Source organism: Mirounga leonina, unplaced genomic scaffold, assembly GCF_011800145.1.
Source record: "Mirounga leonina isolate KUSES-001 unplaced genomic scaffold, KU_Mleo_1.0 Mir_101585, whole genome shotgun sequence".
NCBI lineage: Eukaryota > Metazoa > Chordata > Mammalia > Carnivora > Phocidae > Mirounga > Mirounga leonina.
In genome coordinates, this window is record NW_023270157.1 from 1 (window position 1) to 14,622 (window position 14,622).

The window sequence follows — 14,622 nt, forward strand, 5'->3', positions numbered from 1 at the left end:
TGACAGGAGGCATGCCCCGTGACGGTGTCAGACACGGGACGTCCTCCTCCTCCTCACCATCATGTGCAGAGCTAACCTTCACTGAGCACCTCCAGGGCACCTGGCACCTTCTATGTGGAATATGTCTCATCCACTTAATCTGCCCCATGGGCCTGGGACGCAGGCACTGCTGGGATCCCATTTTGAAAATGAGGGAACTGAGAACCAGAGAGGTCAAGGGATCATCCTAATGCTGCACAGCAACAAACAGGGCAGCTGGGATGGGCATGGGTATTTGTGCTCAGAGCCCGGCAGGGCACTCCCTAGCCTGTCTTCTTACCTCTTGACTGCCTTTTTTGTTTTCATGCATCTTTAGGATTTTAGCCATTTTTATTTGTTATTACTCTTTTATACATAGAAAAAGATTAATCAATTAATGTTCAAAGATAAAATTCCCATTGGTAGACACATTAAGTCAAAATATAACTGTATGTGACTTTGTATGAGTCTTAACACAATAATGGAAATTATAAGTAGGCCACAAAGAAACAAAATAATGATGTATTTACTTTCTCAGGAGTTCGGAAATTGAATGTTATTTACAAAGGAAAACAGAAACTCTGGCTACAATGACTTGTGTCCAGATCACAAAACCCTGCCAGTCCCGCTCTGTGCCCTCTGTGGATGCATTATGAGGTCTTCCCAAGTGGCTTCCCGTTCCTGTACAATGTAGTCTGGCCTCACGCACAGGGCATTCCAGTGCTTCCTTTGTGGAGGCAGCTGTCAGCAAATGGGGAGCCCCTGGTGGCAGCCAGTCGTGACTTGGCCCCAGTCTGACTCAGGACCCTTGACTGCAGCAGGTGTATCTGGGGCTGCTGCAGCCCAGAGCCCAGGGGTCTGTGCACAGCTGACAGAGAAGGAACGTGCAGATCGGCCTCTCTCTTCCCATCACTCTTTGTTGTGAGTTCACACCAAAATTCACAGGCAAGATGATGGGGATAGACTCTGTGCATCCATGTCCTCAGGCAGCGCGAGAGCTGATGCCCCTGCTGGCCCATCACACTGGCTGCTTGTAGGACTGATTCGGCCAGGGCTCACCTGCAGATCCCGTGAGAACTCACATTCCTCTCCTGTTTTGTCCATGTGAGGCAGGCAGTGACCTCCCCTGGGAAAGTTCCAGGAGCCAGGAATTGCAGGTGTTTTAGAGAAGCGATCAGAGCTGGCGGGGTGCTGCTAGGGTGCAGGCCATGGTCCAAGGTGCCCATGCAATGCATTTGAACCACTTCGCCCAGACTCATGCCCTGACTTCTGCAAAATGTCGACAAGGACACCTGAGAATTACCACGACTATCTGGGAGGAACTTGTGTCAATGCTACAGCTCTTTCTCTTTTTTCTTGCTTTCGTTCTTTTTTTTTTATTTTTAAAGATTATTATTTATTTATATGTGAGAGAGAATGAGAGAGAGAGCAAGCACAAGCAGGGGGAGTGGCCGGCAGAGGGAGAAGCACGCTCCCTGCTGAGCAAGGAAGCCGTTGTGGGACTCCATCCCAGGACCCTGAGATCATGACCTGAGCTGAAGGCAGATGCTTAACCAACTGAGCCAGGTGTCCCGCTCTGTTTTTTATTGAGATAAAATTCACATATCACATGATGTTCGTTTCAGGCATGCAACATAAGGATTCCATATTTGTCTAGGTTGCAAAATGATCCCCGCAGTAAGTCTACTTAACATCCATCACCATACACAGTTACAAAGTATTTCTTCTTGGAATGGGTACTTTTCTTTAAAAAAATTTTTTTATTATGTTAGTCACCATTCATTACATCATTGTTTTTTGATGTAGTGTTCCATGATTCATTGTTTGCGTATAACACCCAGTGTTCCATTCAATACGTGCCCTCTTTAATACCCATCACGGGGCTAACCCATCCCCCCACCTCCATCTCCTCTAAAACCCTCAGTTTGTTTCTCAAAGTCCATAGTCTCTCATGGTTCATCTCCCCCTCTGATTTTCCCCCCTTCATTTTTCCCTTCCTACTATCTTCTTCTTTTTTTTTTAACATATAATGTATTATTTGTTTGAGAGGTACAGGTCTGTGATTCATCAGTCTTACACAATTCACAGCGCTCACCATAGCACATACCCTCCCCAGTGTCTATCACCCAGCCCCCCCATTCCTCCCACCCCCACCCCTCCAGCAACCCTCAGTTTCCTGAGATTAAGAATTCCTCATATCAGTGAGATCATGTGATACTTGTCTTTCTCTGATTGACTTATTTCACTTAGCATAATACCCTCCAGTTCTATCCACGTCATTGCAAATGGTAAGATTTCATTCCTTTTGATGGCTGCATAATATTCCATTGTATATCTCTACCACATCTTCTTTATCCATTCATCTGTTGATGGACATCTAGGCTCTTTCCATAGTTTGCCTATTGTGGACATTGCTGCTATAAACACTGGGGTGCACGTACCCCTTCGGATCACTACCTTTGTATCTTTGGGATAAATACCCAGTAGTGCAATTGCTTCATCATAGGGTATCTCTATTTTCAACTTTTTGAGGAACCTCCATACTGTTCTCCAGAGTGGCTGCACCAGCTTGCATTCCCACCAACAGTGTAGGAGGGTTCCCCTTTTCTCCAGATCCTCGCCAACATCTGTCGTTTCCTGACTTGTTAACTTTAGCCATTCTGACCTGTGTGAGGTGGTATCTCATTGAGGTTTTGATTTGGATTTCCCCGATGCCGAGTAATGTTGAGCACTTTTTCATGTGTCTGTTGGCCATTTTGATGTCTTCTTTGCAGAAATGTCTGTTTATGTCTTCTGCCCATTTCTTGATTGGATTAGTTGTTCTTTGGGTGTTGAGTTTAATAAGTTCTTTATAGATTTTGGATACTAGCCCTTTATCTGATATGTCATTTGCAAATATCTTCTCCCATTCTGTCGGTTGTCTTTTGGTTTTGTTGACTGTTTCCTTTGCTATGCAAAAGCTTTTTATCTTGATGAAGTCCTGATAGTTCGTTTTTGCTTCCCTGGCCTTTGGTGATGTTTCTAGGAAGAATTTGCTGTGGCCGAGGTCGAAGAGGTTCCTGCCTGTGTTCTCCTTTAGGATTTTGATGGATTCCTGTCTCACATTGAGGTCTTTCATCCATTCTGGGTCTATTTTTGTGTGTGGTATAAGGAAATGGCCCAGTTTCATTCTTCTGCATGTGGCTGTCCAATTTTCCCAACACCATTTGTTGAAGAGACTGTCTTTTTTCCATTGGACATTCTTTCCTGCTTTGTTGAAGATTAGTTGAGCATAGAGTTGAGGGTCCATTTCTGGGTTCTCTATTCTGGTTTTTTTTTTTTAAAGATTTTATTTATTTGTCAGAGAGAGAGAGAGAGAACGAGCAAGGGGAGGAGCAGCAGAGGGAGAAGCAGGCTCCCCACTGAGCAAGGGACCCGATGCAGGACTCGATCCCAGGACCCTGGGATCATGACCTGAGCCCAAGGCAGACGCTTAACCAACTGAGCCACCCAGGCGTCCCTCTATTCTGTTTGTTGATCTGTATGTCTGGCTTTATGCAAATACCACACTGTTCTGAGTACCAGAGTTTTATAATGTAGTTTGAAATAGGGAGTGTGATGCCTCCAGCTTTGTTCTTCCTTCTCAAGATTGCTTTGGGTCTTCGGGATCTTTTGCAGTTCCATACAAATTTGAAGATTGTTCTATTTCTGTGAAATATGCCATTTGAATTGTAACAGGGATTGCATTGAATCTGTAGATTGCTTTGGGTGGTATGGACATTTTAACAATGTTAATTCCTCCCATCTATGAGCACAAGATATCTTCCATTATTTCTGTCTTCTTCAAGTTCTTTCATCAATGTCTTATGGTTTTCAGTGTACAGGTCTTTCACCTCCTTGGTTAAACTTCTTCCTAGGTATTTTATTCTTGTGATGCAATTATACATGGGGTGGCTTTCTTAATTTCTCTTTCTGATAGTCGATTATTAGTGTACAGAAATGCAACTGATTTTGCATGTTGATTCTGTATCCTGCCACTTGACTGAATTTGTTCATTAGTTCTAACCATGTCTCGGTGGAGTGTTTCAGGCTTTTTATATGTAATACTATGTCATCTTCAAATAGTGACACATTTACTTCTTCCTTTCCCATGTGGATGCCCTTTGTTTCTTTTCCTTGCCTACTTGCTCTGGTGAAGCCTTCAAACGCGATGTTGACTAAAGGTGTAGAAGGTGGGTATCCTTGTCTCGTTCCTGATCTCACAGGAAAACTTTCCAGAGTCCCAATATGGAGTACAATGCTAGATTTGGGTTTGTCATAAATGGCCTTTATTATGTTGAGGCATGTTCCCTCCATACTCACTTTTTGAGTGTTTTTATCATCAATGGATGTGGAATGTTGTCAGTTGCTCTTTCTGCATTTATGGAGAGGATCATAAAAGTTTTATCCTTCATTTTATTAATATGGTGCATCCTGTTGATTGGTTTGTGGTTGTTGAACCATCCTTGAATTCCTGAACTAAGTCCCACTCTATCATGGTACATGATCATTCTGACGGAATGTTGACTTTGGTCTGCTAATAACTGTTGATTGTTGCATCCCATGTCCATCAGGGACATCGGCCTGTAATTATCTTTTATGCAATGCCCTTGTCTGGCGTTGGTAACAGGGTAATGTTGTTCCTAGCATATGAGTTTGGAAGTGTTCCCTCTTCTTCTGTGTCTTTTGAAGAGTATGAGAAGGATAGGTATTGATTCTTCTACAGATGTTTTGTAGAATTCACCAGTGAAGCCATCTGGTCCTGGACTTGTGTGGGTGGGAGGTTTTTGATTCCTGATTCACTCTCCTTAGTAGTAATTGGTCTGTTGAGATTTCCTATTTCTTCTTGATTCAGTCTTGGTAGGTAGATATGACAAGGAATTTATCCAAGGTTTGACTGTCTTTTTGAGAGTGACCTCAAGGTCAGTAAATGTGAGTGATAGCTGTTATCACTGTTATTTGTAACTATCATGTCATTAAAATTAATGATGCTGATAATTAGTAATACAGATATGTGTTAAGAAAAGCCCAGAGAGTGAAATAAGTTAGACAGACAAATGCCCATTCTATATATTCTCACTTACATGTGGGATCTAGAAAAACCAAATTGATGGAAATAGGGATTAGATTTGTGGTTGTCAGAGGTGTGTGTGTGGGGAGGTGGGGGAATTGGGTGACAGTGTTCAAAAAGTACAAATGTCCAGGTGTAAGATAAATAAGTACTTGAGAAGTAAAACATGATGGAAGGAAGGAAGGAAGGAAGGAAGGAAGGAAGGAAGGAAGGAAGGAATGCCCTTGGGGAGCTGGTTGGGGCTTTTGCCAGGGAGAGTGGGAGGGCCCTTGATGGAGGTGATGAGGGCTGGGCTGGGCTCTGCCCCTGAACTCCAAGGCTTTGCACTGTGTCCCGGCCTGCAGGGGTGTGACAAGCAGTTCTTCAATGCCTCACTGAAGTTTGCCAACATGGACATTTTGCTGGACTTCATCAATGCTTACAAATCCAGGCTCGGCATCACTGTGGAGTATGCCACGCTGGCTGACTACTTCAGTGCCTTGCACGCTACCAATGTCACCTGGCATGTCCGTGAGCACCGAGACTTCCTGCCCTATTCCTCAGGTATGAGCCCGTGCAGGTTGGGGTGCAAATCTGGTGCCACGGAGGGCGCCCACCTAGTGTCTGCTCTGCCCTGCTGAGGAGCTTGTGAGGGTCACTGGGGCTGAGATTGGCCATGACCCCACTGCCCCCCATACTCTGTCCCACTAGACATTCTAGGATTGACGGGACACTCACAGAATGGCTCTGTAGCTTCCTATTTCCACATCCAGGAGGCCTTGGCTGCCTTCATGTCGGAGGGCTACAAGGGTATGAGCTTGGTTATAGTCAGGGGGGAGGGGCAAATTGATGTGGGTGGGGTTACAGGTGAAGATCAAGGACTCCTCTGTGTGGGCGTGGTTACAGCCCAGGCAGAGCTGGATATGTGGGTGTGGGCAGGGTTATGCTGAAGTGGGCGGGGCTACACCAAAGAGGGAGGAGATAGGGCAATGTCCTGCAGGTGTTCAGAATGGGCTTGGCTTGGTACAGCCCCCCAACAAGACAACGTTTCTTGGGAGCCTGGACAGCTGCGGTGAGCCCTGGTCCCTGCTCTGAGTCGCTGGGGATTTAGAGCTCAGGCTGCGGAGTGCCCCTGCCTGACCAGGACACTCAGCCTGCTGCAGGAGCTGTGGACCACACGGTCTCCTTTCCTGGGGCGGGGGGGCTACCCTTCCTGGTCGTGCGGGGGAAGGTCAGGGAATGGAGACGCTGCTCAGCCTGGGTGGAGGCCAGAGCAGTAGGAACAGTCAACCACCTTGTGAGACCCAGCCACCCCCTCCCCGGGGGGCACCCAGCCCCCGTCCCCCCAAGGAGTCTTGGTCAGGAGGCATCATGTGTGTGGGTCAGCGTAGCAGCTACGGGATCCCTGGGCTCTCCCCCATCCCCCCTCCCTGGGCTGCCAGTGGAACCCCACTGCTTGCAGGCTTGTCCCGGACTCCCCATTGCCCCTGAGTTGCATACAGAGGTCTCTGCCAGCACTCAGGGCCTGTGCCAGCTGGGTGCTGCCTACTTGGCTCCCACCCCCCTCTCCTCCCCGAGGTCTCCCAGGCCCTCGGCTCACAGGCGGTTCCAGGTTTCCCAGGTCCACCCTGGGCTCTCTGGCCCCCATCCCAGTCCTGGTCCAGCCCAGCCTGATCCTCACACCTACCCCAGCCCCTCCCTGGGATCCCCGGGCCATTCCTGGTCTGGCCGGGGCAGGAGTGAGTGGCTGCCTCCAGAGGTGACCCAGGCAGAGCCAGACCCCAGGCCCCAGCTTCCCCAGGTCTACGGGGACTTGGGCTCAGGAAGCCCCCAGGCCAGGGAGACTCACGCCAACTGCCAGTCCTCCTCTGTAGGTCCATTTCAGGCCTGGACCGGTTTCTACACGTCCCGCAGCAGGCTCAAGAGGCTGGCAAGGCGAGCCAGCGCTCTGTTGTACGCCGGGGAGTCCATGTTCACACGCTCCGTGTGGCCGGCCCCCCACCAGCACCTGGACCTGGACTGGGCCCTGAAACAGCTCAAGCAGCTCCGCTGGGCGGTCTCCGAGGTAATGGCACACCTCTCAGCAACACGATCGGGTTGGAAACCTCCCGTGCAGTGCGCTTCCCCAGCCCGTGGTCACTAGAGGTCCACTTTCCAAACAGAACACCCAGGGGGCCTGTGGTCGCATGGCAGGCGCATGCGGACATTGTGGTCGCATGGCAGGCGCATGTGGACACCGGGCCAAGGCTAGAACCATGGTCTGACAGCCTTCAGCTGGTGGCTTCAGTGGCTTCACAGCCAAATTTACCCAGAGTGCAAAGGGCAAAGAAGAGAAGCATTGGTGTCTACAGTCCTGTGTGGATCCAGTCCCCCTCCGCTGTGTGGCCTCAGGCTTGGGACTTCCCTCTCTGGGCCCTAATTCCCTCCCTGTACAGTGAGAAGCTCGTGCCCACCCCAGGATGGTGGGGCAGCTGAATGTGAGAATGTACATAACCTGCTCGGCGTAACCCCATAGCAAGTTGTTCCCAATTTTCTGTCTCCACTCGTCCCCCACTGAACAGACGGGAAAACTGAGACCCCAGAAATCCTGTAACTTGTCATCACCCAGCCAGAAAGGGGCCATGCTGGCCATGGCCTTGGCACACTCAGCGGAAGGGCATTGACGGCAGAACGTGTCACCGTGTTGGGGGTGAAATGGATAGACTTTAGAGTCCATTGGCGTGAGCGGGACACATGGCTTCAGCTGGTGGGGCCTCAGTCTCCCTGTGGGGAAGGAGCTCATCCCACCCCATTTTGGTACAGAGAATGGAGGGTGCCTGGAGAATCCCAGTGGCACTCACAGGAACACTGCACAGTGGAGGTGAAGCTGGGGCGGGTCCCTTGCAGATGTCGTTTTCAGCCCACGTTAGGGGACTCAGTGGGCTTCTGCAAGGTCATCAGTCCCTCTGAGCCTCAATTTCCTGTTCTGGAATGTGCTAGGGACCCTCACCTGCTCCACTAGCAGCTGGGGAGAAGGAAGGAGAGCCAGCGCCTTGGAGGTGGTTTGCGGAGGCAGGCCTGATCCCGTGTTTCCCCCACTGTGGTCGGGATGCAGGTGCAGCACCACCACGCCATCACTGGGACTGAGACCCCCAAGGTGAGAGACACGTACGTGAAGAATCTGCGGTCAGGGATGCAGGGTGTGCACGAACTGATGGCCTCCCTCGTCCAGGATAGGACCCCTGCCTTCACAGGTAAGCGAGGCCCCTATGGCACGTCCCTGCCGCTGTGGGAGGGGGGCTGACCCTTTCTGAGCAGAGAGCCTGCGGGTCTCGGGGTGGACCTGAACAACCCAAGCCTCAGACTCTGCAACCACATCCCTTGGGCACCACGGACCCTTGGTCTGAGCTTGGCATGTGCCTTGACTGTTGGGAGCCTCCCTGTCCTGTCTGTGATGGGAAGATGGGGAGGTTACCACGTGAGCCAACTCAGTATGGAATTTGCTCAGAGCTCAGCCCGCGGTGTTTACTGCAGTGCGTGGAGAGTCTGTAAGCTAGGGGGTGCTATTTTCCTCACTGTGTAGCTGAGGGCACAGCAGAAACAGAGAGGTTGTGGACATGCCCAGGGGCATCCAGCTAGGAAGGAACAGAGCGGGGATTGAACCCAGGGACTGTGCTCAGTATTGCAGAGGATGCAGGTGTCCTCGGGGACCTGAGCCCAGCCTGGATTCCCCAACTCCCTCCTAAGCTCAGTTTGGGTGCTGATGTCCGACCCTCTGACAGCGAAGGGTTCACACGTGTGGAGTAACTGATCACGCCAGCTTGAAGCTGAGGAATTGTGAACCAGGAAGTCCTAGAAGCACAGGGACACCTCGGCCTCCCTCCCTGTGCCTGATGTCATGAGCACAGGGCCTGCTGCCCCTTCCCCAGCTCCCACCCCGGCCTGCGCTCGGTCATGGTGCACCCCTCACATCTGACCTCCCTGCCCACCTGGCCTGCTCGTCCCTCCCCTCTGTGTCTGTGTGCAATGCCGTCTGACCTTCGGACCGGGGAAGGCCCCCGGGGACCACGCATGCCGCACACAGTCCCAGCCCACAGACCCTGGGGTTGGCTGGGCGGGACAGCTGCAGCAGAGCTGGAACCGGGGTCCGATTTCCCTGCCAGGTGGTGCCGTCCATTCCCATGACCTCACCAGGGAGGCTTGCCCGAGCAGTGAGCGCGTGGAGGTCAGGAAAGGTGTCCCAGCCACAGGGAACAGGCTGGGCAGGGGCAGGGGGCTGGAAAGTGTGTGATGTGTTCAGGGGTCCAGGAATCATCAGACATGGCCAGAGTTTACGTTACCGGGGGTAAAGGACGGAACACACATGGGACCCAGGGCCACATCGCTGGGGCTCAAACGCTGGGCTAGGCGATTGGAGTGGACCCTCCAGCCTTCTGAGAATTCTCCAGTCCTTCCCAGTGCCAAGCATTCAAAACTTGGGAGCCACGCCTTAGTGGCGGGTCAGTTTGGGCAGGTGACTGTCCTTCTCCGGGCCTCAGTTCCCTGGTCAGTCAGTCCAGTGGGGCTGTCAGGGAATGATGTGTCAGGAACACAGGGACCCTCACTGTCCAGAGGGACACGGAGTGATCCCTTCCATCCTCCCCTGCCTGGGGACTGGACACAGAGCCCTGAGCAGAGTATGGGGCCTGCTGGGTATAGGAGCGCACTAGCCCACTGGTCCCTATATTCAGCTGCCCTGGCAGCTCTGCAGGGCTGTGTCTCCTGCCTCAGTTTCCCACGTAGCCAGGGGCCCCCAGAGGTGCTGGGTGAGTCCAATGGCAGCAGGTAACGCCGGTTCTGTGTGTGCAGACCCAGGAGCTGGGGGACACGTTGCCGTGGTCTACAACCCCCTGGCCTGGACGGTCACCACCCTTGTCACCCTGACTGTGGGCTTCTCCAGGGTCAACGTCACAGACGAGTCCGGCCGGCCAGTGACTGCACAGGTATGGCCATGACAGCGTGCACGGGGCACGCTCGCTGGTGCCGACAGCTGTTCTGGGAGGGCACTTCCAGAAATGGGAGCAGGTCCCGTGAACATGTGACCCTGGGGGCCCACTTGGGGGACAGCCCCACGGGGACCCTTCTCCAGTAGGGCCTGTGGGATCCACCAAGGGACTGACACTGGGCTATGAGCATCCCGCCACTGTCCCCTCCCTGGAGGGTCTCCTGGGTGGTCTGCCCTGGTTGGGAGGCTTCTCCTCGCCCCCCTGCCATGGGGCATATTTATATTCTCATGTAAACGACCACTTTCTGTGGAGAGGCCCTCAGGGGTCTTCAGGGGGGCGCTTTGTGGAGGCCCTGATGTTGCAGGCTGGCCCAGCTGCCTGTGTCCACACCCGCAGATACCAGGAGGTGTGTGGTCTGTCTTCCTTTCCTTCCACGGCCTGGAGCCAGCAGGGGGGCCCCAGGGACCCTGCCTGTCCCCCAGTGCCAGTGTTTCCCTGGCAGGTGAGGCGGTACTGACATCGGCCACTCAGCAAACACTCGCGAGGGCGCATGCTGGTCCAGCCAGGGCTGAGTGCTCATTGCCTGGACGGCAGCGCCACCACGGGGAGGGGCGCTCAGACACTTAAAGGACATGTGTGGTGTGGAGTGAGACCCAGGGAGCCAGGCTAGCAGGCCTTGGTTGATGCCGAAGGAGGAGGAGTTCATCGAGCTGGGCAGGGAGACGGGACGGTGTTGGTTTCAGCAGACCCAACCCCTGGCACCCCCTTCTTCACCCACACGCAACACCACTCAGAGCAAATGCACTCGGCAAATATTTTGGAGACCTGCTGTGTGTCAGGCCCTGCCCTCGGTGCCGGGCTTCCTTAATAACCAAGCCCATGAAGTCCCCGCCTGCAGGGAACTCATATTCTCGCCCTGGGTGACAGGCAGGAAACCAAGTAAGCGCATGTTAATGTGACAGATGATGGTGATGGGGGCAGGGACAAAGTGTCTGCTGTATGTCCGACACAGCCTGGGCGGGACGGTGTGTGCAGCCATTCTGGGGTTCCTAATAGGGCCCCCAAGGTTCCCACAAGGGCTCAGATGCTGCATGCTTCCCCAGGAGAGTGGGGGGCTCGGCTGAGTGTGCCCAGTGTCCTCCTCCATCCCTCCCAGTTCAGGTGACAGAGGGTCAGGGAAGGCCAGGAGGGTGAACAGGAAAATGCCCCCTTGGGGAAATTGGGAGGTTGTGAAATAAGATGTGTTCAGGGTGATGTGTTCAGGGGTCTTTGGAGAGAAGGTCCTCCAGGGATAGGGATAGGGTCTCTCTTTGGAGAGAAGGCCCTCCAGGGATAGGGAACAGCATGAGCAGTGGCTCAGAGGCAGGAGAGAGCAGGGGTGCTGAGAAGGGAGGGCAGTTGCTGATGCTGGAGTCTGAGGAGTGGGGGAGGCCAGGGAGGGAGACGGGGCTGGGGCAGGATCCTGTTGAGCAGGGAGGATGCCTGGAGGGAACTCAGCAGGGTCCAATGATGGAAAGACCCTGCCGCCTGTGAGTAGTGAGCACCCTGCCCAGGAGGTGTGCAAGTCACAGGTTACTGAGGACACAGACCCACCATTTTGTTTTGTTCTGCTGGCCTTGCAGGTCCAGGAATCAAAGGAGAAGCAACGTGCTTACAACTTGCATGTGCTGACCACAATCCCAGGCCTCAGTTACCGACACTACAGCATCACGCGCACCCGGGGGACCCAAGTAGACACCAAGCAATTGGGTGCCAGTCTGGCTAGAACCTCCAACTTTGGCCGCAAGACAGAGACACGTGCTGGTCCAGGGGGCAGGCGCCTAATTCGTGTGGAGAATGACTGTTACACTGTGTTCCTGGACCGGGACACTAACCTGATGCACAGCATCTTGGAGAGGTGAGGCACAGCCATTGCTGCCTCTGAGGCGGAGGCGTGCACTGGGACGTGGGCATGTCATCCCCCCACCTGCCTCTGTGTCCTCACCTGCCCGGGGAACCTCCTGGAGGTGGTGAAGGCCCTTCCTGTGTTACCATCTTTATTTCTGCATTTGGGGACTAGACTAGTACAAGAAAGCCCTTCATGAATCTTATCATTGCAGGGCTGTTGATCCACAGACAAAGTGGATGTTGAAGACATGTTGAAGATCGGGGAGAATATGTCATATTCACTTTATCCACTTTCTTAAATTCAAAGAAACGTATCCATCCATTCATCCCACAACAGATGGAGCACGTTTGACTCCTCCAGTCCCTAGCTGACGGCACCTGGGGGAGCTGATGAAGGGAAGTGGGGGCGGGCAGCCTGCAGACAGAAGGGAAAGGGCTTGGGGCCGGACTAATGACCACGATCTTTTCTGGCCTCTTCAGAGGGGCCAGAGGGGCCCTTCTCAGATGCTCCCCCCACCGCTTTCCTGTCCATGCCCACCACCATCGCACAGAAATCCCCCAGTTGGGTGTGGAAGGGACATTTCTTCATGTTCTGCTCCTGGCAGCGCCACGCCCCAATCCCAGTACACGGCTGTGCCTTTGCTTAGACCACACACAGAGGTACAATCCATACTCATGTCTATACCATCCACGTTTCTACAGGGCTCTGAGTCTCTGCCCACCCTTTCCCCATCCCCCGTCCCAACCTCAGTATCTGAACAGAATGGAATGAACCCAGATCGTGCTGTTGGAACAGAACCTGAGTCCTGCTTTGGGCCCTTCCCAGACATGTGATCCTGTGTCAGTGATCAGGGCCCCCAGCCTCGCGGGGCTCGTTAGCAAAGTGGGTTCATATTCCCGGCCCTCGGGAGTCAGGAGGAGGCAGTGAAGTGCATGAAGGTGCTGGCTCTGGACATCTGGACACCTGGGGGTCCGCATGACAAAGTCCTTGCTAGTGCTCCTCAGGGTCCCTCGGAAAGGTGGGGTGGTGCTGCCGGCCGCCCGATGACCGGGCATCATCTCCGGGGACGTTGCCTCTGGGGCAGCATTAATGCCCTCTGCTCATGCTCTCGGGGGCCTGTTATGCAGCCTCTGTGGCCCTCCTGCTTGGGGTTCCCCCGGCACATGGAAGGATCTAAGGCCACTTGGCTCAGGGGAGGGGGTGTCTCGTGGCCTTTATCTGAACCACGTGCATGGGTGTCACCGAGCGGCCTCGTGACTGTCACTGAGGTTCTGCTGAGGTCTCTTTTCTTCGCTTTGGTGGAGGTGGGTGTCTGCATAGAAGACTTGTTCGCCAGCTTCCAGAGGACAATGCTCAGGACACACGTGCATGAAGAGAATACTGTTTTCCCTTTCCTGTCCCTGCAGAGAGAGTAACCGCACAGTGCGGGTGACCCAGGAGTTCATGGAGTACCGTGTCAACGATGATAGGTTCGAGGAACTCATTTCTAATAACTACATATTTACATCCAATGGGACCGCGGAGCCAGGATGGGAGGGTGTGGAGTTGGAGATTGTGTCAGGAAAGCTCATGACGGAGATCCGGCAGTTCTTCTACAGGTGCGCTCGGGCTCCCTGGGTGCACGTGGACACGTGTACGAGGGAATCAGGGTCCATGTGTGTTCCTGATTCCTGCTCCTGGATCGCTGCTTGGCACACGGTCATTCTCAATGGGAGCTTGATGAAGACGTGATCGCCCTGGACGGGGGCATCCTGGCTCCAGTGCACGTGCTGTACCTCGTGGGGGGTGTCCAAGTGCATTAGTATTTACCTTTATTTAATGTATGCAGTTTACACACTCACTATTGAACAAAATTGGAATGCAAACAAATATACAAATACCATAATAAGCATTATCAAATAAAATAACTGGCACTAGTGTTATAAGCATATTAATGGACCTGGTGAGAAAAATGGTGGAAGAAGACTGCAGCCCATGGCATTTTTCTTTTTATCAAAAGAAAACGCTCAGTAGCACCATAATGGTAATACTTAATAGAAACACATAAGATGGTCCAGGAAGGTTGCCTGCCCTCAGCCTGACTGCAGGAAGGACGGAAGGAGGGAAGGGGGCATGAGAAAAGGAAGGAAGGGAGAGAGGGAGGAAGAGAAGAAGATGTGGGGAGGGAAGAAAGGAAAGGAGGGAGGAAAAATGGAGGGAAGATGGGAGGAAAGGGGAAGGAGGAGGGAGGGGCATCCACAAAGGCCCAGAGCCTGACCCACCGATTCCCAATTCTGCTCCAGGAAGGTGAGGGACAGGAATCACACATACGCCATCTACTCGCGGCTCGCCCACGTGCCAGTCGGCCATGGTGGGGAGCTGCTCTGCCGTCGCATCGAGCAGGAGTACCGGGTGGGCCCCTTGGAGCTGAACTGCGAGGCCATCCTGAGGACCAGCACCAGTCTCCACAACCGACAGGTCCTCTACTCGGACAGCAACGGCTACCAGATGCAGCGGAGACGCTTCCGGGAACACACGAGCAACAGCATCGCTCGGGTACGCCCTAGGATGCCTGCTGGACCCGTGCCCACGGGGATAGCCCGGATGGCGCTTTTCCAGAAGGCCGGAGCAGGAAGCCCGGTGCCCAGCCGCTCATCAGCTCCCACATCCTAGGCCTTCAGCCCTGTGACCCTGGGCAAGCGGGT

At 53.2% G+C, this 14,622-nt stretch overlaps 1 protein-coding gene across 1 annotated transcript in view; it reads left to right on the forward strand.

Moving 5' to 3' along the window:
* Positions 1 to 5,379: 5,379 nt before the first annotated feature.
* Positions 5,380 to 14,622, forward strand: part of MAN2B2 (mannosidase alpha class 2B member 2) — a gene marked incomplete at its 3' end in the record, with an annotated part of 9,868 nt that continues 625 nt past the window's right edge. Inside the window, exons 1-7 of the mRNA XM_034992526.1 lie at positions 5,380 to 5,650; positions 6,961 to 7,151; positions 8,181 to 8,319; positions 9,914 to 10,047; positions 11,673 to 11,947; positions 13,345 to 13,536; positions 14,221 to 14,473. Of these exons, the coding sequence (XP_034848417.1) occupies positions 5,380 to 5,650; positions 6,961 to 7,151; positions 8,181 to 8,319; positions 9,914 to 10,047; positions 11,673 to 11,947; positions 13,345 to 13,536; positions 14,221 to 14,473 (1,455 nt within the window). The remainder of the gene's footprint in view (positions 5,651 to 6,960; positions 7,152 to 8,180; positions 8,320 to 9,913; positions 10,048 to 11,672; positions 11,948 to 13,344; positions 13,537 to 14,220; positions 14,474 to 14,622) is intronic.